General features: G+C 40.2%; 6 protein-coding genes across 6 annotated transcripts; 4 read left to right on the top strand and 2 right to left on the bottom strand.

The window, feature by feature from the left end:
• Positions 1-1,858: 1,858 nt before the first annotated feature.
• On the bottom strand, positions 1,859-3,061 carry BCR41DRAFT_23148 (hypothetical protein). The gene is made up of 3 exons (XM_022020067.1): positions 2,762-3,061; positions 2,427-2,631; positions 1,859-2,294 (listed from the first exon to the last, which is right to left on the bottom strand). The coding sequence occupies exons 1-3, from the start codon at positions 2,903-2,905 to the stop codon at positions 2,143-2,145; spliced, it is 501 nt and encodes a 166-aa protein (XP_021883141.1). The 5' UTR covers positions 2,906-3,061; the 3' UTR covers positions 1,859-2,142.
• Positions 2,769-8,714, top strand: BCR41DRAFT_350182 (DNA mismatch repair protein MSH2). The gene is made up of 14 exons (XM_022023622.1): positions 2,769-3,111; positions 3,225-3,316; positions 3,403-3,487; positions 3,602-3,750; positions 3,849-4,545; positions 4,658-5,035; positions 5,137-5,282; positions 5,366-5,601; positions 5,869-6,026; positions 6,124-6,188; positions 6,337-6,504; positions 6,868-6,959; positions 7,105-7,522; positions 8,225-8,714. The coding sequence occupies exons 1-14, from the start codon at positions 3,069-3,071 to the stop codon at positions 8,258-8,260; spliced, it is 2,763 nt and encodes a 920-aa protein (XP_021883140.1). The 5' UTR covers positions 2,769-3,068; the 3' UTR covers positions 8,261-8,714.
• An 8,453-nt stretch (positions 8,715-17,167) lies between these two features.
• BCR41DRAFT_350180 (hypothetical protein) lies at positions 17,168-18,479 on the top strand. Its single transcript, XM_022023621.1, has one exon. It carries the CDS (start codon positions 17,349-17,351, stop codon positions 18,441-18,443), a length of 1,095 nt encoding a protein of 364 aa, XP_021883139.1. The 5' UTR covers positions 17,168-17,348; the 3' UTR covers positions 18,444-18,479.
• Positions 18,480-18,786: 307 nt separating this feature from the next.
• BCR41DRAFT_350178 (hypothetical protein) lies at positions 18,787-19,415 on the top strand. Its single transcript, XM_022023620.1, has 2 exons — positions 18,787-19,119; positions 19,218-19,415. Exons 1-2 carry the CDS (start codon positions 18,819-18,821, stop codon positions 19,373-19,375), a joined length of 459 nt encoding a protein of 152 aa, XP_021883138.1. The 5' UTR covers positions 18,787-18,818; the 3' UTR covers positions 19,376-19,415.
• A 78-nt stretch (positions 19,416-19,493) lies between these two features.
• On the top strand, positions 19,494-21,641 carry BCR41DRAFT_420799 (hypothetical protein). The gene is made up of 4 exons (XM_022029944.1): positions 19,494-19,847; positions 19,961-20,340; positions 20,552-20,878; positions 20,994-21,641. Exons 1-4 carry the CDS (start codon positions 19,641-19,643, stop codon positions 21,469-21,471), a joined length of 1,392 nt encoding a protein of 463 aa, XP_021883137.1. The 5' UTR covers positions 19,494-19,640; the 3' UTR covers positions 21,472-21,641.
• A 765-nt stretch (positions 21,642-22,406) lies between these two features.
• BCR41DRAFT_286531 (protein FAM72) lies at positions 22,407-22,853 on the bottom strand (the record flags this gene model as incomplete). Its single annotated transcript, XM_022020283.1, has 2 exons — positions 22,407-22,593; positions 22,711-22,853. Coding segments are annotated over 2 exons (330 nt in total), but the record flags the coding sequence as incomplete, so codon positions are not given.
• Between the last annotated feature and the right edge of the window lie 1,904 nt (positions 22,854-24,757).

Below are 24,757 nucleotides of genomic sequence, written 5' to 3'. Positions count from 1 at the left end.
ACAATGCTGATGATACTGCTGCATTCGAATTAGCCACTGTTTTTGACGATCTTTTAGTGCTGCCTCCATTGGAGTTAGCCATAGGATCTGACTGCAGCCTAGCTGCTACCCTTTGTTGTAATCTGGTGTGAATTCGCTGATCCCTTCTTTTCTCGAATTCTAAAGCTAAAATACCGAGCTGCGCCCATGCAGCATGTTTACGAGTCTGGAACTCAACTTGTCCAAAAACTACTGAGGAATGGTCTTGTTCTTGGATCATGAACCTTGTGGCTGCTTGGAAATATCGATCACCTTCATAATAGCGGGATTGACTGCAAGCAAAGGCACCAAAAGCAAGTAAAACTAGAGCCGATGATAGTGGGGGTAGAGATTGCTATTTTCAAGACAATGGTAATAAATAGACGTTGGTCAGAGGGCGGGAATAAGACTCCTTTGCAGTAATTTATAAGACAATAGGTGCTCTACCTGTCGAATGTAATGTTCCAGACCTTCGGCGTCCATACGTTCAAGAATAAGCCCTTTAATTCCGGCCTCAACTGTAAGTGGTGTTTGTAATGCTTCATCTAATAGATGGATGTCTGTAGGTATATCTTGCGACTTGTATGAAAAAAAGGCGTCAGTGCAGTAGAGAAGAAGGGGGGAAAGACTGGGCAGCGCTGCGTTGTTTTCAAGCTTACCAAAATAAAGCTATACATATCCCAAACTTGTGACCAATCCTCTGCCGAAGGATCCAATAGCCCTAACATAATAATAAGCATGTGTATGTATATTAATGTTGACGTTATTGAGCTGATACAACTATATTTTCATGAAGCTCTTTTGCCTTACCTGTTTCCCAAGCAGAATTGTAACAAAGAACATGCCTCACACTGATGCACAGTTTATGCGTGAAATGCTTGATCTTATCCTGAATTTTATTGTCATGATATGACTCATGTGCCTTTTTAATGAACTCCATCAGCTCTTGGAATATTGAAGGCAAGAGATATGCTTCAGGCTCATGTCCGCTCTGAAACGTAATCGACCGCAAAAATTGAAGAACTATTGAAGGGATCTCGAGCATCATTGTACCTGTAAATATCAGCATAAAAAGCCAATGCTGACGTGAGTGGAAAAGACTTAAACTAAGAATTATGTCCGCTGTACTATTCCAACAAGCGACACATTTACGACGGTTTAAGTCCCTTGAAGAAAGCTTACATGGGTCGCTTGGGTTATAAAGCGCATTAGCAACACTAATAAAGGTTGCCCCTTCAAGCTCCTGGCATTCTAACGCCGTGTAAAGCACCGTCTGACGCCATATAAAAGGAAGTTCACGCATGCTATTGTCCTTCAAGAATTCATCTGCGAGCTTGACATACTCTTTACTTTGTTCTAATGTCTTCAAAGTCGATAGGCTCTCCTTTTGGCTTTTCAAACCTTCCCCTGTGGCCAACCTTGATAGATTTAAAAGTGCAATCATCCTACCCATGTCCAAGTAACTAAAGTTGAAAATTTAAAATACAAAAACCATACATCTATAATATTTAGATTTCGCTCGTCGTTGCGGGTTATATACAGCGGTCCATGGATGCCAGCATTATACCATTGTAAATGAGTCTCAGCTGCTGATTCTATGGAGTGTTCATGATGTACAATCTGGCATGCGTCCAAAAACTCAATCGCCTTTGCATGCTGACCGCTCCAACAGTAATATTGACCAAGTTCGGATGAAAGCTGGCATTGAAGGATCTGTTCTCTTTTAGTCGAAGAAACCTATATAAGGATATTACAGAAATATTACGTAAGTAGCAGGACCAATTGATAGCTTGATTGCTTCTTTAGAGCTGATTCCTAAATATCTATAAGGTCACGGTACCTTCTCAAGGGCTTTGAGTTTCGTTTCTAACGCCTCTGCATGGACCTTTGAATCCCCAAAGTCAAGTCCTGACTCTTCGAGGCCATTGATACGACACCGAAGGATCCATCGTTGGAACAGTGTGAGAGCGTCCCATGGTTCAGAAAGGATTTCCATCTCTGGAATAGTAGTATTTCTGAAAGATCGATAAAAAAAAGATAATAGAGTGAATGAAATTACAAAACATTCTCACCACAATCGTAAAACCTCTTTATAGCTCATGTCTCTCTCCATGTAAAAAATTCTTATATATTCATCAGTGTGCGCACGTACTGCGTTGAAAGCATCATCGTAGTGATGAGGCAAAGTTGATTTGGTTGAGGCACTACTTCCAAAATATCCTCTAGTGATAGTGATGCGAAGCGATAGGTCTTATATGCTTGCTCCAGGAGCATATCTATCCATCCACGAAACCATTAGAGGAATTAAAAGCTATTTTCAGGGAAATTGGGTTCAAGCGTCTGCACTAATTTAAATAAGTGCAAGGATAAAAAGAATGCAACCCTCCGCCGATCAGTCAACTAGTTACCCTGACGCTCCGTAAGTGTCATTGTTTGCTGCTGGATCGGCTGGGCTGCCACGTCGTCGTCCCCTTTGTTACCCCCACTACTGTTATTTATGCTGGGTGTGTCTATAGGAACTATAGCAGGCGTCCCAAATCGCGTGATCGAGAGGAGATCTTTCAATAACCGTCGGCCTTCTTTATGTGCTGTCAATCGAGGAAGAGCTGACAGCTATTGATATTAATGGATTTCAAGTTTTATTAGAACTAATTGCTTGAACATTAGGATAACGAATTTAGCCTGCTCTTTTTTTTTTGTGACAAACATGAAGGCCATTTTGTGAGTAGGTCTTTAACGTTACCTTAGTTTTGATAAGTCCTGGGTGTAGCAGCACCTCGAGAGTGTCGATATTTGAGTCTGAAGCCATCTTTTTTTGGAGCTTGGTGCATATAGTTTCAGGAAGATGATCACCTCCGAGGAAAATGAAAAGTCGGCCCTTGGCCATGAACTTGCAGTCGCAGTCACTAACGTCATGATGCAAACAAACAATAATTTAAACATCAATGACCATTGACATGAAGTTTTTGTCCTCTTCTCCTTCTGCTACAAAACAAACTCAACTCTTTCAGGTATTCCAATCTCCAAGGCAACATAGTCTAAAATAGACAATGTCAGAGTCAGCACTCAAGGATAGGCCTGAGTTCGACTTGGGTAAAGAATAACATCAGGATGACTTCTAGGGACACACCACTCATCACATTGCTACAAAAAAAGAATATTTGGCCTAAAATCCTTGTCGGCTCTTCAATTTTGTGAAATGATAGATAACCAGGGAGAACAAAAGTATTGTTCTTTTCTGAGAAGTCTTCCTGACCGTCAGGAAAACTGTATCCGCCTTTTTGAGAGAAGCTCAGGAGTATGTTATTGTCATACGTCAGTGTTGAAAATAAGAATGTGCTCCAACCATATGCTCTAATGTCCTTTCCAACTTCTGCTTCACAGGATTTTTATAGCGTGCACGGAGAGGACGCCTATTTTGTTGCTCAACATGTTTACAAGACAACTTCAGTTATTAAATACCTTGGAGGTAATAATTCATTACGGTGCTTCGTAGATATAATACGCGAAATTATACAGTAATTGATCATCAGTCTTTAATCTATACTTCTATACTCTATTGGACAATTGGATTCATATTCAGGCGATGTTACAACTGGCGTGCCTAGTTGCACTTTGTCGAGGACGACCTGCGAAACATTCTTGAGAGATGCATTACTGAATCAACAAATGAGAGTTGAGATTTGGGCTGCAGAACCCCGCAAACAGAATGTTTGGGGCATCATCAAAAGGGTAATAATGCGTGCGTCTTGCATCTTAAAGCTGAAGCGTGGATATTAAATCATAAATCTAAAGTCAAAATTCCCATTAATGTTTGATCTGCACCGTAGGCCTCGCCCGGGAATATGCAAGACATGGAAGATCTTTTGTTTGTACACACAGATATGGCTGCATCTCCGATTGTCATGGCCGTGAAAGCACATATTGGAGGCGATCATAGAACTGTGGGTGTATGCTTCGCTGATGCTACTGTACGGGAACTTGGCATTGCAGAGTTCATTGACAACGACCTTTATTCTAACTTCGAATCACTTGTGATTCAGCTTGGAGTAAAAGAATGCTTAATTCAGGCTGATGAAGGCCAAAAAGATTATGAGCTTGCGAAACTGCGTGCCATCCTCCAGCACTGCGACGTTGTTATAACAGAACGTAAAAAGTCTGAGTTTTCTGTCAAGGATGTGGAGCAGGATTTTAACCGCCTGCTAGAAGAGGAGATTTCAATTGCCGCGTTGCCAGAGTTTGAACTTAAAAACGCAATGGCTGCTTCTGCCTGTGTCATCAAGTATTTGGCATTGTTGACAGATGAAACAAACTTTGGACAGTACACACTACGGAGCCATGATTTGTCGCAATATATGAAGCTGGATGCATCAGCTGTTCGAGCGCTCAACCTTATGCCTGGGCCACAAGATGGAGCTAACAAGTCGATGAGCCTCTATGGGCTACTCAATAAATGCAAAACTGCCCAAGGTGGACGTATGCTTGGACAATGGCTCAAGCAACCGCTGTTAGATGTTGCTACAATCGGTAAAATAGAATTTACCATATTCGAATGCAAATGAATGAGGTAGAGAGGAACTCTCTGTGGTCTGCTAACCACTGTTTTCGCCTTTCGATACTTTATTGCATTTTTAAACAGAACGGAGACAGACGATGGTGGAGGCGTTTGCTTTAGATGCGGAGTTGAGGCAGAGCCTTCAAGAGACTCATTTAAAAATGATCCCTGACTTACATCGCCTGGCAAAACGGTTTCAACGTGGTGTTGCATCATTACAAGATGTTGTCAGAGTCTATCAGGTTGTTGTTCGTCTTCCTGGACTGGTCAGCGCCTTAGCGTCTTGCGAAACTGGGTCGCTTGAACATAAGGAGATTCTGGAGAGTGAATTTACTGCATACTTCCAAGAGTATTCTAACAATTTACAGAGGCTGCAGGACTTAGTCGAGACCACAATTGATCTGGATGCTGTTGACAGGCATGAATATTTGATCAAGGCCGAATTTGATCAAAGCCTGAAAGGTGATTGGCCGCCCAAATTTCACCCTAATTCCTGACATAAATAATCCAGATTTGTTTGCTGATATGAGAAAAACACGGCTCTTCTTTTACTGTATGAAAAGCGCTTCGAGCTAAAATGGAGACAGTTAAGGATAACATGGAGAAAGAGCAAATGCGTGTCTCAGATGACTTGAACATGGAAATGGACAAGAAGCTGAAAATGGAGGACCATCAAGTCCACGGATGGAGTTTTCGTCTTTCTCGTAACGTATGTAATCCTCCAATACACTTTCTTCCTGTAAAATAGCTGATGAACTAAAATCAGAACCATGTATTTACTATCGATAATAGGACTCATCGTGTCTACGAAACAAGAGCAGCTATATTGAGTTGGCCACTCAAAAGAATGGTGTTTTGTTCACGACAACAAAAATGCGCACTGCCTCACAATCATTCAGAGAGGCTTCACAGGAGTACGAGCAAACACAGAGTTCATTAGCAAAAGAGGTTATCGGAATCGTTTCCACATATTGCCCTGTCTTAGAGAAGCTAAACACTCTGGTTGCACAACTGGATGTTCTTGTAAGGTAATGCATCCCTGGATCGTATATTCGCGCCTTTCAATTTTACTACATGCAAACGAACATTTTCTTCATTTTCCTGCAAAACCTCTTCTATTCTTACCTATTATGGGCATGTTGCCCAATAGGCTGGCAGCGTCCTTTGACTGAGAGCGGGTTTGCTTTTTTTTTTTTTTTTCCTTTTATCAAAATATAGGCGTCAAGAATATGAAGCGCGATAAAATCTTAACTATATCAATCACTTTGTTTTCCTTGATTCCTACATCATAATAGTTTTGCACATGTTTCAGTTCACGCGCCTCTACCGTTTGTCAAACCTCGCATGTCCGCTATGGGAACTGGAGATGTCATTCTGAAAGAGTCAAGGCATCCTTGTCTTGAGGCCCAAGACGATGTCGCTTTCATTCCTAATGATGTCAGCCTAATTCGAGGTATGGTACATATGCAGCTGTCAATGATAATCTCAGTTCTGGAATCAAACGGAGCTGACACCTTTGTTTTCCCCTCTGAAAACGTGAGAAATATTAGGCCAAACTGAGTTTCTCATTATCACAGGTCCTAACATGGGTGGTAAATCAACCTATATTCGCCAGGTAATGATACTTATTCTACATATGCACAACTACAACAGTAATAACAACCAGGCATATACCTAGTGCTTTATTCACATGGTACACGCTTCCCCTTTTTGAACATGGTAATTGCACCTGCATTAATTTCATTTTGTCGCTATTGTCCTAGATCGGAGTCATTGCTCTGATGGCTCAGACCGGTTGCTTTGTACCATGTTCTGAAGCTACACTCTGCGTGTTTGACTGCATTCTAGCAAGAGTTGGTGCTGGTGACAGCCAAATGAAGGGTGTATCTACTTTCATGGCAGAAATGTTGGAGACAGCTAGCATTCTCAAGGTAACAAAAAAAAATAACGTATTACTATCCAATTGCTCACATTCATGACCTGTTAATATTCGATGCAGTAATGGCCATAATCAGCACCAGAACAGCGCTTCTTTCATTGTAAAATATGAGCACCATGCCAGGAAGGTTCAATTTTATTTGTTTCTTCCCATGAATTGCAGCAAAGTCGTTGAGCTGGAAGAATAGTCTGCCACGCACATACTTGAGCCTTAATTTGCTCTACCTCTATGGGGCTACATCTCAGTTTTTCCGTATGGCATATGCGAATAAATGGCTCTCGAGGATTAAGAATTCCATCTCACCTGGGGAGAAAGGCACGGACTTTTCTAACTTTTTTTATTCAAAACACATTAGTCTGCAACCAAGAACTCGCTTATTGTTATTGATGAACTTGGTCGAGGAACCAGTACATATGACGGCTTTGGTTTGGCCTGGGCAATATCTGAGTAAGTCAATAAACCTTTTATTTTTGCATGTCACTTATCTCGAATACCTCGCTCCTTTTATGTTTCAATACATAATTCTATATGATGGTCGCCCCAAACTTAACTAATACCAACACTTCATTACCTTTTTCTATAAAAATGACAGGCATCTTGCGACAGAAATCAAGTGCTTTTGTCTGTTTGCCACACACTTTCATGAACTGACATCTTTGGGAGAGACAGCGCCCTATGTAGGTAACCTTCATGTCACCGCGCATGTCGGTGACGGCACTGAAAACAATGGTGACAACAAGAGCCGCGAAATCACCTTGTTGTATAAGGTAGTAGAAGGTGTATGCGACCAGAGTTTTGGAATCCATGTAGCAGAGCTGGCTCAATTTCCAGACTCGGTTGTCCAACTGGCCAAACGCAAAGCCATGGAACTTGAAGACTTTTCTACCCATCATTCAACTGTTACACCTGCATCGTCTTCACTGTCACCGACGGCGGTGGCAGTAGAAGCAAGTTTAAAAAGCGGACAAGCAGCTGCTTTGCATAAAAGAGCTAAAGTTGAAGATGTCGAGGTAAGACAAGATACACTAGGCATCCTCCAACCGCATTTTTTTTTCTTTACCTTCTTCTCTCGATAAGGGTTAATGGCACCAGAATATGCATTTACTACAAGGCAGAGCGCATCTTTTTATTTTATTTTTATTATATTTTATATTTTTTTCAGGCACGTATGTGGGAAATTAGACTCTACGTTAGGGATCATGATTATTTCGTGGTCTGGAGTGTTCATTCCTTCACTGTAGAGGACATGGAACTTCATTCTCTTTTGAAATTGATACATCCTCTGTCATTGCTATTAAGGATTAAAAGGATTGTGATATAAGAGAGTATGGCAGTAGAGACACCAACGATTAAGTTGAGAAAAATAGGGAAATGAGATGAAAACAGGCTGACAGGTGTAGCCTCTTGTATTCCGTGAACTGGTCATGTATGGCAAGGGACAACTAGTCAATGTCTCCACAAATCAGCCTTTCTCCATCAGAATGGCTTAAAATGGTTACTATCAAAAAAAAAAAAAAAAAAAAAAAAAAAAAAAATAACGTTTAATACTGATACAGCATACTTTAGTCAATTTTTTTGTTGTTGATGAGGAGTTTTTTTTTATTCGATTGGCAGCGAGTTATTTTTGTCCATTCGCTGATTAGGTTAGAATGTGTGTTCGTGCATGGACAAAAAAAGATTACATGCAAACAACTAACACCAGCGCACAATAGCTTGCACTATCGTCTTATACCCATCTCAAACCTTAACCTTGATCTTGAACCAAAGCAGGGGTGTTTTTCCTATTTTCTTTCACAAAAATCTTCCCAGCCTTTCGAGGGTGAAAAAGCCATGGACTAGGACCAGCTTAATCGCGTTGAGTGATTAGTTGCCTAAAAATAAGCAGGATAGTTCAGGGGACTTGAAAGTCCACTATTCTACCGCAGCATTTTAAGTTCACATCGCGCTATTTTTTGCACTTTTTCTTTGTCCTTGCCCCCTCAAGCATCAGAGAGGAAGCTTTGAATGAACCCGAGCTCAAGCATAATGTCGTCATCAGCATTCTGCACATTATTCATTTGCTATCTTTTTTTGTTTTGATATGTTTAGGCTGGTATGGCTTTGATTGAAGAAATGATCCAGGCCATCACTCAAGGCAACATCGAACCTCTTGTTCAAGATCGTACGGCGATGCTCCAAAGGATCGAACAGGTTCGTGACCAATACCACGACCAAATTAAGAATAATCCATGGTTACAAGAGCAGCTGGCTGGCGTCTACTGGGACTGAACAACATAACGAACGATAGGACAAAAGTATCATCCGATCAGTGGTTTATAAAAATAAAAATAAAAAAAATAAAATAAAATAAAATGAGTGGTCAATTATAAATACTTGAATTACAACCTTTGTAGCCATATTAGAAGTATCGTTTCTCTGAGTAAAATTTTCATATTCAGCTTTCTAAGTCTATCGTCCCAGCCACACTCGTCTTTCAGTGATTCTTTTGTGCCTTGTCACTCAAGTCTTGGCTAGGAATTCTGGACTTAGAATCATGACTTCATGAAGCTACATTAACTTGCCAAAGCGTCAACTACTATTCTTTTTTTTTTTTTTTTTTTTTTAATGAATAAAGAAATAAAGAAATATATAGCTCTTTGCACGAATTTCTTCATAATAGAAAGTAAGGATTGATGTATAGGATAACTACACCAAACTCCCATGATTTTAGGACAATTAAAACAGCTAGGGCATACTCTCTCTTTTCCAAGATCAATTGTTTTTCATTGGACGCTACTTCAGTCTTTAAAATAAGTATTCCTTAGAAGGAAATGGCGCGTCATGTCGTGGAACATCAAAGCGTGGAAAAGAGCAACCACGCACTCAAAATTATGTGTTATTGCTTCTCTTCACGAACTGTAAATTACAATAGCCTGTAAAGAAGGAGGGCATGAGAGAGCACGGTAATGTTGAAGCTGAATAAACCGGAAGAGGGAACTTTTTGGAATACAGGGGTCCAAGAATCAACCATTACCTGTCTACTTAATGCTTCGCTTTTTTATTTCTTTTTATTTGGTATGTTAGTCTGCTATTTAAAGGTCTCGTAATCTCCACACTACGCCTTCATCCATACAATTATTTCATTACTATAACTATCATGTGCACACAAAAGAATATCATTTAATTTTATACATATTATTGTCAGATTTACCTAGGCTTCTTACGATAAGGAGGAAGTTTTTTTCGCATTTTATCGAAGGAGTATCAAAGACTAATGCAGACATTACACAAATCACGTAGTCAGCAAATCACTGTTTAGGTGTCTTTCATTTACTCGTACATATCATTGCTATTAACCTTATTGAAAAAATTTCCTCGAGTGCGGCGAAATTATGCGATGCGTACAGTTCATGTTGCATCCGATGATATGTGTCAGAGGACTATGAAGACAAATGATATTAATATACACTAAAAAATAATATGAATGACTTCTGAAGACCTGAGCACTTTGGATAAGAATGACCTGATCTCAATAGTTCCTCTTTATTAAATTAGACGGCTCTTCGAAAGCCACATTGCTTGACCTGTAAAGTTCAATACCGGATGGCGTAAAAAGCAGAATGGTCATAACAAAACAAAAACAACATGACAGCTTCATGTATCTCTCAGGTAGGCTTCTCTTTCTTTTCCGCAGTCCGTTTGTGTAATATCAATTTTGGCGCCAACTAATAATCCATTCTGGCTCCAACTAATAATCCATTCTGGCTCCCAATAATATCTTGAAACACTTGGAACATTTATGCTTTCTCCTGTAAATCTTGTGGCTTAGATAGGCTAGTCCATGGTACCCAATTAATAAAAAAAAAGGTTCGAGGCCTCGTGGTCCAAAAGCTCTCTTTTTTTTTTTTTTTTTGCTTATTTGGTAAACATGTAGCCAAGAACCCTTTTTTTGATTCCTTTTTAGGCCATAGTTCATACATGCAAGAGCGGGCGCATTAATTTTTATGGACTGACGAATGATCTCCCAGTAAAAAAGCATCTCTCTAATTCTTACGACCGTGCGACATTGCATTAATTGCTTGAGTTACAAAAAACCGGTTTTCCTTTTTTTGTATCACAGCAGTTCGTCTAATTACAGCTATTCGTCTTATTGCAATTTGCTGTCACTGTTGCATTATCATCTTTTTTATAGGACAATGTGGGGCAAGATCATAACGGAAATAGTGATTGCAACCAAAAAAAAAAAAAAAAAAAAAAAGTTTTTTATATGGCTTAATAATAGCAAGCCTGTGACAAAAAACGGGGGCTGAAATATACAAAGCATTTCAGAGCATGTAGCCCTCATTTTAAGTACTTCTGTATATATCACTAAAAGTATCTTTATTGAAACGGAGAGTTTAGCAAAAAAAAAAAAAAAAAAAAAAAAAAAAAGCTTCTTGATACTAATACAGTTGCGCGGACTCAATTAATAGAGTTTGGGGAGATCGTGGTAGGACCAATAGCTGAAATCAACTGAAAAATGGCTCATAATTAAGAAAACCTTGGAAAGCTTTTGATGCTTGGATCATTTCTTTGTAAGCGTCGGAAGATTTACTTTTTGTGCTGAACGCGTCCATTTGATGATCCTAAAGTTTTTTTATTGTTTCGATCATCGCCGTTCTTCCTCTTGGTCATTTCATTGTAAAGTTTCTTTTGACAGGTCAGATACAGGTACGCATTTAATAAACGGATACTGCGAAGCCCAATACGAACCTTACTTTTTCTTTCTCCACATATTCATATCACTCGGTGCCTCATCTGTCTCGTTAATATATTATATATATAACATATGTACATCTCAATACAGTTCTCCTATGACTTTGTTAATATAGCTAGAAAAGACTTTTTTTTGCCTTATGTTTATTTAAACCTATTCGCTAAAAATAAAAATATAAAGTACGTAGATACTGTAAAGGCCAAGACGAAACGTTTGCCCCCAATACTCAATTAGTAATTGAGGTGAATAAAGGAGAAAATAAACCTAGCGTTTTAAAAAAGGTCGGAGATGCGCCTAGAATAGCTGATTTGTAGTTCATCTCTATAACTCTGTAAAACTTTCACCTATTTTTCATAATGGCACGGAAGAGAGATGTGCCAATGAAAATGTTAAAGAACAATAAATGCTCTAGGGATAGAAATAACGAAGCGAGAGCGATGGCGTTGAGAATGATTCAATGTTGCAGCGTAAAAGTGTCCTTTTTTCTCGAAACAGATGGATGTTTCCATGGTGTATGCTTGTAACACGAAAATATCTAAGCACGTTTTTGGAGAACCAGCTCTCTTTTATCCACCTATACTCAATGATTCACATTGCATGATCTCAACCCTACTTTCCTCATTCCCCTGCTTTTTTCATAATGATTTCATTGATTTAAATATAAAACACGAAAAGAAAGTAAAACCGCGAATGGATAATTTTAAGTGTATGTTCCCCATGATCTGTGGTTGTCCAATCCTTTCTTAATTGGTTAATTTTTTTCTTGTAGAAGTTGTTCGTTTTGGATTGACATTGGAGGGCATTGAAAGAGCCGCTTCGCCGTTGCTTATCTCTATTGGGACGGATGAATTATACAAGAGCGAGAACAATGTTGTGGTGTTGTAAAATAGCCATGCTATATTCAATGTCAGTCTTTTGAGTGCATTGCATAGTGGCAACGTATTGAAAGGATAGAGACACCACTCACACTATGACCCTTAATCGACCATATAGTCTGCTCTCGCCCAACACCGATGTTCCATGCTTTATTACATCAATGCAAATCTTAATGATGTGCTCTTTCTTCAACAAATTCTCCTTGTTCCTGCTCCACAATATTTTCTCCGTCGTATCTCTTTTTGGCACAGAGCAGTATGTATGCAGCACCGTGGACCGGACAATTTTTTATTCACAGAATTTCAACAAACCATGTTGTAAGAAAAATATGAGAGCATATTTTAGCTTTTACTAAATACATAATATATATATATATATATATATATATATTATATACATTGCTTTTTTATATTCATCATTATAGGACTGATACACGTTTCGCAGAAACGAGGAGTCAAAGTTAAATAGTAAATAATGGTTATGGTGCATGGAGTATGAAGACTGAGGTATAGGCGGGAAGTCCATTACATGTACTTGTTGCTGAAAACGATGAAAAAGGAGAAGCAAGTCCAATGTTCATGTACTATCCGAAACGTGCCTATTTTACTTATTTCTTAATTTTATTTTTATCTTTTAATTTTATCTTCAATCCAGCAGATGTTCCTTGAAGACGCGTAAAAAAAACCACAGCACTCTTCATTTGCTCGATACAGGCACCTAGGACTTCGCCAATTACTTTACGGAGAAGTGATTGAAGTATTTCTTCTTTCTTTTTGTCGCTTGATTCCCAGGCGTAAGAAAAATGGATAAAATTTTTAATAACTCTTCATCTTTAAGATTGCTTTTGACCAAGTCCAAAAACCCGTCTTTCTAAAACCTCTGCTACCAAGCTACATTGGCTATATAGGAATAAAAAATAAATTCCTGATAATTCCAGACATGCATACCCTTACTTACTCGCTTTAGAAATTCAATGGGGATTTGTAAACAATTTCCTTTACTAAGTGTAAATCTCAAAATCTTTGTTTATGCCATGGAAACTACATAAAAAGTTGAGGAGTAGCAACTGGCAACTGGGGTATGAAAATAAGGACGATATACACAGGGCTTTCTTCCCCATTATCGCGAATTAGCATGCGACCGAAGAGCGGCCTTTAAGGATGACGACAAGAAAGAAACTCTTGACGTGGCTAAAATAATAAGAGTATATTTCCTAGCTTATTTGATTACCGTGTTCTTGGCCTCACAATAAAAAAAGGCACTCAAGCTCCATTGGACAAGGGAGTCAACGGAAGGTTCGAATTGCTATATGTGTTATGTACTGCTAACGGCTAAGTGCAAAAGCTACATACCATTCCAAAATATGGTATTGCGAGAAGAACGGCATCCCAAACATGATCTCTACGCATACGCATAAAATGCCCTTCTATATTTCTACGTGCACCATTTGATATATATTCATCCACTATAATCTGCGAAGTGCATAGAATATGGGATATGGGATATGGTCTTTCCAGTTCTAGGCAGAAGAGAGAGGGTGGTATTGAAGAGGATATCAGCGCAAAAAATAGAGACATTCCTTTTTTGAAACGAAGAAAATAAGGTTGCATTATAAACAAACAAAACAAAGATGTACACATCATAAGTAAAACCTTAAAATCAATCTGAATATATATAATACATCTATTTAATGTGTAAGAATTTAATATATTTTATATATTCCTATTATATTATACTTGTCTTTTATATGAGAGAATTAAAACCAACGATTGAATAAACCAACGACATTTCATAGAGAGCAAAATATGAAGAAGAGAAAATAAAGAAATGAATCAAAGCACTCATCTTGTTGCAGCATCGAATGCTCAAGGAAACCAAGACGAAAAGAGTAAGAAAAAAAATCAGGAATATCCTTCTCATTTTTGTATAAAAGGATTGATGAATCCTCTCCCCAGACATCTGAGAAAGGAAACACAAGGAAAAAAATAAAATTAAAAAGGATTTCGCCTATTCACTCCACTTCACTCCATTTCACTGGGTTCCCCACCATCTACCTCTTCAACTCCTCCCACGCTCTTCACCCACACAATTTCATCGCACACACTTCGTATTGTCCCATTTTTTTTAACGACCAATTCAATAGCCCGACTCTGCGTCATTCGTGTCATCATCACCCTATTCCCTGTTAGCCATTTTTTTTTTCTAAAACCTATTCTGTTATTTGCCAGTCTCTTTGGAACACGCCCCTTTACACCTGCACTCGTATACCGCCAAGTCATAGTCTCTTCAAAAGAAAACCGAAAGGTAACTATAAGAATATTAACTCATTCCTATTCAATGCTCTGGGTGGGACACGGCTCCAGCCTCCGTAAGAGGAGGATTTGGGACCTTAAACTATTGGACTAGCCAACCTGCGTTTGCAGCACTGAATGGGAAGTGTGCAATGTGAAAAAAAGACGTTGTCTTTTTGCCCAAACTAAAACTAAAAAAAAAAAAAAAAAAAAAAAAAAGTTTACTCTCTGCGATTCTGTTGTTGCTCTTCCTTTTACCCTCCCCCTTTTCTGACTTTTCCGATCTCTGAACATTTTCTTGAAATAACGGGTTGATTCAATTCGTTGTTTCCAAAGATCATTTATTCCCGCTTTGTTAAGGCCCTCTTTACTCTCCATTTTGTCTCGCCTTTTCTCCCTTTTCCTTTTTTTTTTTTTTTTTTTTTTTTTGCATCTCCCATTCCCTGATTTATTTTTTCTTTCACTGTCTTATCGTCTCTGAAATTATACCCTGGTTTCTTCGTTCTCGCTTTTTTCACCCTCATCTTCGAACAAATTCACTTTGTGGAGCGCTATCACTTTCTAAACTTGCGCGACTGAGTGCTTGCTTATTCAATAGACAGACCCTGATCTGGCTTGTCCTACCATCGATCTGATTTGATCCGATCTCATACCAATTGCCAACATTGACGGCATTTACAATCACACCACACTCACCAAGTTAGATAAACATTGCCGCCATTCCTCCTTATATATTCCTATTATAGTATTCTCGAATATGCATTCCAATAATACTCAAGTCCAGGTCCAGATCCCTGCGGCCTACTATTCACTCGGATCTGTTGCCATGGGCAGCAGTCTAAGCAATGGAGGAAGCAACGGCCCTCTTTCCAATCAATTTAGTCAACAGTCTTCACAGCACCATTATAACTCGTCCCAATCTGGTTACCATGACGAACAGCAATCGCAAGCATATAGCAATTCTCCCCAGCACAGCCACGGCTCAAATGACAACCATAGCTATCATTCAGACTTGCAAAAGGCCATTCCTACTCAACATCAAGTTGACATTTACCAGCAGCCGCACCAAACCCTAGATTCTGACTTGATGAATCCCATGATGAACCGGCAGTTGAACAACCAATATGCGAGTAATTATCATGCTTCCTATGACTATCACCAGCATAACTCCTACCATTATAATGCGAGGCAGCAACAGCAGAGATCGAATGCTTCGACACCTACTCCTACACTAACATCAACATTATCCACGACATCGTCCACATCAACGCCATCGCTCTCATCCAATACAGCCACATCGTCAGAAAATCATGATTACTCGAATAACGGTAATGTCAGTAATAACGACAGCAGCAACGGAGTTGCTTCACCTGCATTATCAACAGCAACATCTTCGTCCACATTCCATGCTCCAGCATCGCCTGATCAGTTAACGGTTAGTTCACAGCTGCCTTCGCCATTGAGCACCCATGCAGTTGGGATGATCCCAGCCATTTCCACCTGGACAGCGAGCAATGGTACGTAATTTTTATTATTATTGTTGTTCATTGTTATTTTTTAATATTACTATCATTCCTCTGGACTTTTTGTCATATTGCATGCACTTTATATTTTATATCCGTATTCGCCTTTTTTGTCCATTTGGCCATATCATCTCCATTGCTCTTTTCGTCACTGTCTTTTTCGTGCTCTTTTTTACTCCCGCATTTGCTCTCTTTTTTTGTCCGCTCCGCTGTTACCCCCTCTGTTCATTGTTAAATCCTTTCCCCTGCCTCGTTCTTTTACAATACCTGTCAAAACAAAAAAACAAAAAAACAAAAAAAAACAAAGGGCTCTCAGCTATAAATGGACCCAGCACAGTGTTTTCATGACAGCATGACCTAGTCCTCAAAGTCAAAAAAACATACATCCAACCACACAAGAAGAATACATAGACTTACTAAAGCATTCTCTCTTTAATATTGTGTCTTGTAATAGCTCCTTCTGTGGATGAATTGTCATCGCAGTCATCTCTGTCTCCATCGACGCCTGATTATACTCCATTTAATGATGAGTCGTCGCCAAAACACAACCGATCGGCATCATCCCACTATCCATGCAGGTAAACAAAATAAAGGACACGCTAAAAAAAAAAAAAAAAAAAAAAAGGGATTCAAAATAATCCTTAAACGTTGAGCTCCATCCCAGACGCTAAATGTTCTCTGACATGATATATTTTTGTTTCCTCAAATCATTAGTGATAATCATCAGCAGCCTCAGGTCTGGGTGGCTAGCATGTCGGCAGATAACTTGCATATGCAGCAAGAGATACTTGGTAGGTTTTTTTTGGGCTCCGCTGATCTGCGGGCGTTATGAGTTGTACGAGCTGAAAAGTGCCAGCACAGAATAAGCCATATACGCACACCACCCACGTACTTTAAGTGACCACAAGGGCTATGTTCAGTTGCCTTTTTTGCTAAATTATCCCACGGTCATCAATACTACGCCAACATCTCTATCTTTTCTACATCTTTCCTCTCTATCTCTGTTTGTCTTCCATTGCCAGTTGCATCTATGCTTATGGATCTGGATCTTCATCTTGCATCTCTTTTCAAATGCATAATTATTGTTTTCACTCCCAAAAAAGGCACTCTAATTCCGTTGATGATGAGATGTGTGTGTTTGTTTGTTCACTCAAACTTTAAAGTTGAATTCAAGCCTCCTTCCTTCTTTCTTATTTTCTTTTCTTCTTTCTTTCTTCCTTTCTTTCTTCCTTTCATTTCAACTAACTTCTCACATGCCTTTATTTTTCATCATCCTACCAAACCTTTAGAACAAGATCGCCATTATCACCAACGCTCTTATCCTCAATCTAACAGAAATTCGGCCATTGGTTCGTATACTAACGGACACGGACATGGTAGTGAGCCCTCGGTAGCCTCACAGCAATCCAGTATGCCGTCCATGGGAGGTATTCCTCTTTTATCACCCACAAGCATGCTCCAGTCTGAGTACCAGCCCTCGTCCTACTCTATGGATATGCATGAGACTCCTACGATCATGTCCCACGTTGATTATAGTCGAGTTGGACCCTCCATGGCGCCTACGAGTGCTAATGGGAGCACCAACACTGATTCTCGTTATGGTCCTATCCGTGTCAACTTTAAGAAGAGTCGCACTCCATCCTTGGAATTCCAGCGCGGTGTTGGTTACAGAACTCGCACCAACTCTGTAAACTCAACCTCCTCTTCCGTCGCATCCAGCGGAGTTCTGTCGTTGACTACAGCACTTGATTCCGCTTCATTTGGAACAGTTGTTGATGCTGCTCTTACGGCTCCTCCGCAGATGCAGAGCGAAGAAGAGGACTCAGACTCGCCAACGACTATCCTGATGAGACCACGCACAAATGCGATCCCGCGCAAAGCCATTGCAGCAAGAGTGTTTGAGTGCTCTGTTCCCGGATGCGCAAAGGCATATACACAACTTCACAATTTGAAGTCTCATGAGAGGACAGGACACACGCCTGTGATCAAGCTTAAACCATTTCATTGTATCGTTGAAGGCTGCTGCAAGGCCTTTTCACAGCGCAAGTCCTTGGCTCTGCATATCAAGACCGCTCATGCAGACTTCAAGTTCAAGCCCTTCAAATGTACACAAGGGGGATGCACCAAAGCCTATACACAATTGCACAATCTGAGGACACACGAAAAGACAGTCCACTTGGTGGATTTGTCCAGAAAGCGAATCAAGAATCCAAGCATGGATGGAGCCCTTAACTTGAGTGCTCATATTGGGGGACCATCTTCATACTCGTCTCCGTTTGTTTCTTTGGGGGGCAGGGGTCAGCATCCAACCCACATGCCCTATGGCCCACATTCTACTGGTCTGGGATTGACCTATGATGGATTGAGTAACTTTAGCTTAGGACATGGTTCTCATGGTGAAAACCCATATCATTACCAGCGACAGCATGGTCAGTCACATCACCACCCATATGCACGCTTGCCACATCCGAACCCCATGTCAGGCATGTATGCTCATCGCTCTTAAAAAAAAAAAGCCAGCCATCTGTACTTTAGTTTTCCTGCACCACTTGTATTTTTTTTTTTCTTTCGCACTTTTTCCAGATTTTTTTATTTTCGCGCGTATCCGCTAGATCTCAGCATACTGTACCATAATCTTGTCTGTGCACATGAGCAATAATAAAATTTAAAAAAAAAAAAATCCTTGTTGCAGTGTGTATGTGAGCTCTTACCAAGTTGTGAGATGATGCTCTGTTAGGACAGTGAAAGAAATCTCCAGAATCGCGTGGAAATGTCCACCGCACAGACACTGAAATACTCAGTTATTTTGACAGCTTTTTTTTTTTTTTTTTTTTTGTGATCAACTTTGCATTCCTTTTCCTTCTATTGTTTCCCAAAACAAATGCTTCTTCGTAGCATTACACTCTTCTCAAGAACCATTTTCCCATCCTCTACTGTCACTGCTACTGCCCCGAAACACATCACATTCTACAGAATGTCGTCGTCAACTTCGCCTTCATCAACACAGCATATACATGAGCAATCTGTTAAGGAATCTCATTCGCAAAACAACAGTAATAATGAAAATCAGGATGGCAACAAGACTGTACTAGCTCTACCTGCGCCAGGAAAGGCTGACAATGGCGCTAACCAGTTGGAGGTCAATGGCCAAGACCTCAAGCTGGATATTCTAGGGCCTGTTGGTAAGTCAATTTAGTCTTCAAAAGAAAAATATTTATCGAGTGTTACTTAATTATATAAACTCATAGCTATTTACTCCTATTGCTATGTTTCTTAATAGTCGTTAATGAAGACGGAACTATGTCTAGGATAGATAACTGGCATGAAATGGCTGAAATTGAAAAAGCGAACGTTCGCAGGATTCTATTGAAAAGAAATGCTCAACGCCTGGAGCGTCTACGAGCAGAGCAGAATAAGGAAGGAGAGAGTGTTCAATAAGATAGGAGACAATCCAATAAATTATTCTTTTTCAGGCCACTTCAGCCTCCCATGGCGCAAAAGTCCAAATGAAATGAAATTGGTCCTGTGACCAACTAAAATTTCATCTCTCATTCTTCCCAAACATGAACACACTTTTTCCTCCATTCTCTTGAATTTGACTCCCTTGCAAAATTCTCTCTTCAAATTGCTTTTCTTTGCTTAACCCCAAAGCAACCATACTGAGGTTAAATATAAAGAATAGAAAAAAAGATAGTCTCTAGCCATGGATACGCTGTCAGTGATTATCAGCTCACCTGCGCACACTCCTCACAAGTTTACACTATCAGTTACTCGACAGTGCACTATACTGGAGCTCAAAGAAATCATTGCTACTCGATTGGATTCGAAACCTGTTATCACTGATCAACGACTTATCTATGGCGGGCGTATTCTTAACGACAAAGATTCACTTGATCGAGTATTTGAAAAGGTAATAATATTGTAGTATTTAGCGAAGCTTATCATTGATGATTAGGTAAATCAGGCCTTTCTTGTTGACCCATAATTATCTCTTCTTTTGTCTTGATATTAAAAACAACAAAGGTCGACTGTTCTGATATTTCACCCACTATCCATTTGGTGGTATCACAGCGACAACACATTAGTTCACCAGGTTCATCTCTTCGGTTCAGAGAGAACACTATGTCGACCGCTGCAACGCCATTAGCATCACACAATTCTAGCAATTCATCAGTAATCAATGCCACCCCCTCATTAACTCCATTTACTTCAACAGCAGAAGTGTCAACAACAATGCCATGGAGCCAAGCCGAAGGTGGTATGGTGACTCACAGCACTGTCACTTCTGTGCCGACCTTCAGCGTATTCATTGACCCGTTGCTCCCACCTGCTTATGGGTTTTCTGGTTTTGCTGGATTTGTTCCGTCTCCTGCACAACAATCTATGCAGCATGTCATTATCAAGTAAGTATCTTCGCTGTTAAATCAATTCAGGCCTCTCTTCGCACTAGCTATGCTGCTATTGCATAAAGGGCACTGCAAGGAGGACAAATAGAATTTGAGCACGTATTACAAACTCATTTCATTAGCAATAGCCAGCCTTTCTTGACTACAACATTAAATTAACAAATCAACATTATCTGCACTCTCTCTGGATGCTCTCATTGACAACCAGTGGTATGCCATACCTAGTTCCTGCTGCGTACTTGCCGATTCTCCATCACCAACACTGCATACAGCAAGCTCAAGCATACTATGGCAGCTCCTTCATGTTTAATAGCGAGGAATCGTCCCATACTCAGTCTGCTCAGGATCAACAGGCGGTAGCAGGACAAGTAGAACCCAATGTAAATAGACAAGTTAACGTTGCGAGGGATCATCAACGAAGAGCTGCATCGTTATGGCTTTTAATGAAGCTTGCGTTTGGCGTGTATATCTTCAGTCAAAACGGGAGTATCGAGCGTATTGTTCTATTGCATATCGCTGCCCTTATCATCTTTCTGTATGTATTGATAGTGATGCTATTCCTTTTATTTTTTATTTAATTTTATTTTATTTTATATTTTTTCAATGCTAAAAATATTCATTCTCATTAATGTGTCGTTTGTGATTATTAGACATCAGACAGGACGACTCAGGATTGTTCGGAGGATCGTTCATCCACCAGCAGATGTACAACAACCTCCTGCAGCGCAGCCCGGGGCAGCACCCATACCCACAACCACAGCTACTCAGGCTCACCAGAATACCTCTACAACATCAACAACTTCACTTGATAACAACAATGTCTTGAATAATTTACAGCAAGCTCCCAATTCTACGTCAGGAAATGAACCCCACAGCAATGTTGGTGGTAATGATACCCAAGCCATATCTTCACCATCATCGGCGACCACTGTCTCGAATGAAGTATTAGAGGCGCAAGTTCAGACAGTAGAAGTAGATCAACAACGCCGAGCACAACAACCGCCTGTGTCTACTTGGCGAAGCATAGAGCATGGGTTGCTGACTTTTATTACATCGCTGGTACCGGCGCCTCCACCCGAAATTGATCCAGCTGTTGCAAATGCCGCAGCCGCCGAGCGAGGCATGTAAAATAAGGTGCTCTACACTTAATCAACCATATGAATATTTATGTGACAACAACAGAAGGGAGAGTAATTGCATAGAACACATTTTTTGTATGTGCCATTATCACAGACACTATACTACATTTAAAGTCTTTGTTGACAAAAGAACATGCCTTGTTTGAAGAATAAAAGGACTATACTTGTTCTTGAATACATCGTGAGCATTTTGATTAATCGCTTTTCATATCAGATGGAGATCAAGAGATTTATTATCCTGCGGGGGGGGGGGGTTTCGCAGCTTCTTCAGCGGCAGATCTGTTCATACTGATTCATGTATTTGCCCTCGTCCCAAAGCATCATGCTGGCGTTACTGATGGTTGTGCTGATCATACTATGATACCTGCTACCGACTGTTGGGGGGCTGATGATCGACGTAAATGAAATTGGGACTGAATTTGACTGTTGTTGTTGTTGGTCTTCCAATTGCTGTCGATCTCCCTGTTCTTCTTGTTCCCTCTGTGGTTGTTGATATTGAAGCATGCGTTGCTGCATCTGTAGTTGATATTGTTGTTGAATCAGTAATTGTTGCTGCATTTGTTGAAGATATCGTTCCTCTTGTGCATGCAAGGCAGCCCAAAGCATTACCTGTGGTTTCTCTTCAGTTTCGCTTTCATCATCCTCATTTACTGAATAATCGCTACAGTAGGAGCGCTGGTTTGAATATATTCCAGCATTGACGGCATTGTAGTACTCCATATCGTGGATGCTGGTATGTCGCCTTAATGAAGGATCGGGCTCTTGAGCAAAAGAAGATGAGAGTGATGTTGGTGTTGAAGCTATTATTGTTATCGGTGATGATGACGATGAAGAAGAATGCAGGTTGCTTTCGTCTCGACTTCCTGAATTTCTACTACCGTCTATTTTCCTGTATCTTGTTGGTGATGATGCCTTGGGAAGATATCGCTCCGTACAGGTGACAGCATCAGAGTGGAACATCCAGAAATGACCATTGTTGCAAGCCTCAAGACAGGATTCGCAGGGTTGAGTAACATGATAGCCTAAAGTATTGCCACAACCTAGACAGGCTATGTCACGAATCCGACACTTGCAGTTCCGTGTCCTGTAGTCATCATACACCAGCTGAACTCTAACAAAAGTGTATGCAGGATGGTCATTTTTTTTTTTTTTTTTTTTTTACTAAAGCGAATCGTCGGGTGGAAGAGCAAAATATTTTTTTTTTTTTTTTTTTTTTTTTTCAGCTTACCCTTTGGGTGGGCGATCTGTCGAATATAGTTCAATCCTTGAATCAGCAAGCAAAATGGCCTTCATGCCACGCATACACACATCTGTACGACAACTCTTGCATGTCAGACGACAAACCGCCTTAGCACGGAACTGTGGATGTAATGAAGGTGATATATTAAGTTGACTTGCATGGGTATTATTGCTAAGGCTGCTGTTATGACCACCGCTAATGCTGTTATGGTCAACACTGTTGCTACGATTACTCTGAATTGTTTGATGATGATATTGCTGGTGATGATGTTGCTGTAGTGATGTAGAGCTGGTAGAGTCTGGTCCAGACGGTGCAGGCACAATAGGACGCAAATGCAGCTGTCGTTGGTATCGGTTCAGGTGGTACTGATAATGTTGATGTTGATGTTGATGTTGCTGCTGTTGCAATTGCGCCTGTTGGCGTGATGCAACCAGATGCTGGAAAGATGCTTCTTCGGCGGCAGCGCTAGAGGAAGCAAAGGAGGAGGGGCGAAGATATTGAACGCGTTGCTGTTGACCATACCCATTTCCGTACCCATATCTAGACGAGGACGCCTGTTCGAATCCTTGACGGCTATTAAAGTCACCGTTCCCTTCAGAATAATGCTGTTGTTGATATGGGCGGTTGTTCAGAGGAGGTACTCTGCCCAGTTGACTTTCATTCTCTACTATCGATTGTGGGAGTGAATATGTTTCAATCGTACTTCGTGCTAAAGTCTGTTGTTGGTGATGGTCCTGATGCTGCTGGGATGAGACTTGATGCGAATACTGATATCGAACATCATGTGAATGGCGCCTGCGCAAATGAGACATATAGGGGGAGGAGGGTGGAGAGTTCAGCACCGTAGAGCGTGTAGTGTCCATTACAGCGCCATGATGGTGTGAAGAAGGCTCTGAAGGCTGAGAGGATACGGGATGACTGTTGGAGGTGTAGTAGGTGATGGGTGAAGGTGAATTTGAATAGCGAAGTGCTGGCATTTCCTTTATCTTTTATTGACACGTAGGCAATAAAAAAAAGGTAAATATTATTTATCTATTATGTCTTGTTAATTGATGAAATGTATCTGAAGGCCTGAGTTAAATAGTAAGGAATGAAAGAAGAAAGAGCGAGTGTAGGAATGAGTTAGAGGATAGAGCAAAAGATAGGGAGATTAAGTAAGCGAACGGAAAATGAAATGGTTTTGAGATCATTATAAACCGCTAACAGATTAAAATGGGAGGGCTAATTGTTAAAAGATGTCTTTTTATCATTGTGAAGACTATGGTTGCTCAGGCCAAATGAGCTCAAAGGCAAAAGATGCAGTCGCGATAGAAACAAGTGGCCAGGACCAATCAGACCTGGACTGCATCAAAAGTAAACACACTAAAAAATAAAAAGCCGTTGAAGATCGCTGTATTGACATCATTTTTAGAGCTCATTGCAAAAAATTGTAGCACAGACTAAATACAAGGCATTTTGATCTGCATAGCAGATATTTCGTTTTAATCATTCCAAAAAGAATCATGACTGCTAGAAGATATGGTCCGCTTATTCAAACAAAAGCATATACAGAGAAGATATAAAGGAAGACTAATAGAAGAAAGAGGGAAATACAGACAAAATGAGGGATGTAAACTAGATTTTGAATCGACCGAAAGACAGAATATGGAATGTACTGAAGAAATAAGTGGTTATCGAATCTTCATCCACATCCATACATGTTTACAGGTGTGGAATTTGGGGCCTCAAGAGGGCTAGTGAGGATAAGAACAAGGTCAAAAGAAAGGGGCGAAAGCCTCCCTCGCGTGGTCACTTGTAGATGATTTAAAAAAGATCGTTGGCGGCAAACCTTCTATGACTCTCTAACCAATTGTGCCACGTGTTTCTAGTAGAGCTTGTGCTACAGGAAACTATTCTACGCGACGTCTCAAGCTGACCCTCACTTGTCGCTGCAATCCTGAATACAAAATTATTCATCAGTTGTTAAATATCCTATTACTATCGAATCTTTTGCTTGAAGTTGAGACCTTATCATTCGGTTGCTTGCATCGCTATG

The sequence above is a fragment of the Lobosporangium transversale genome (genome assembly GCF_002105155.1).
Source record: "Lobosporangium transversale strain NRRL 3116 chromosome Unknown BCR41scaffold_11, whole genome shotgun sequence".
Lineage (NCBI taxonomy): Eukaryota > Fungi > Mortierellomycota > Mortierellomycetes > Mortierellales > Mortierellaceae > Lobosporangium > Lobosporangium transversale.
This window is presented reverse-complemented; position numbering and strand designations above follow the sequence as displayed.

Bases quoted from the DNA above. Each gene is read 5' to 3' on its own strand.
- BCR41DRAFT_23148 (XM_022020067.1), bottom strand. From the start codon at position 2,905: ATGGCCAAGGGCCGACTTTTCATTTTCCTCGGAGGTGATCATCTTCCT. The intron at 2,632-2,761 runs GTAACGTTAAAG...TAATATCAATAG, and splicing joins CAGGACTTATCAAAACTAAG to CTGTCAGCTCTTCCTCGATT. The intron at 2,295-2,426 runs GTAACTAGTTGA...GTGGATGGATAG, and splicing joins GACACTTACGGAGCGTCAGG to ATATGCTCCTGGAGCAAGCA.
- BCR41DRAFT_350182 (XM_022023622.1), top strand. From the start codon at position 3,069: ATGTCAGAGTCAGCACTCAAGGATAGGCCTGAGTTCGACTTGG. The intron at 3,488-3,601 runs GTAATAATTCAT...ATTCATATTCAG, and splicing joins AGTTATTAAATACCTTGGAG to GCGATGTTACAACTGGCGTG. The intron at 5,602-5,868 runs GTAATGCATCCC...ACATCATAATAG, and splicing joins CAACTGGATGTTCTTGTAAG to TTTTGCACATGTTTCAGTTC.
- BCR41DRAFT_350180 (XM_022023621.1), top strand. From the start codon at position 17,349: ATGCCGTCCATGGGAGGTATTCCTCTTTTATCACCCACAAGCATGCTC.
- BCR41DRAFT_350178 (XM_022023620.1), top strand. From the start codon at position 18,819: ATGCTTCTTCGTAGCATTACACTCTTCTCAAGAACCATTTTCCCATCC. The intron at 19,120-19,217 runs GTAAGTCAATTT...GTTTCTTAATAG, and splicing joins GGATATTCTAGGGCCTGTTG to TCGTTAATGAAGACGGAACT.
- BCR41DRAFT_420799 (XM_022029944.1), top strand. From the start codon at position 19,641: ATGGATACGCTGTCAGTGATTATCAGCTCACCTGCGCACACTCCTCAC. The intron at 20,341-20,551 runs GTAAGTATCTTC...ATTGACAACCAG, and splicing joins ATGCAGCATGTCATTATCAA to TGGTATGCCATACCTAGTTC. The intron at 20,879-20,993 runs GTATGTATTGAT...TGTGATTATTAG, and splicing joins GCTGCCCTTATCATCTTTCT to ACATCAGACAGGACGACTCA.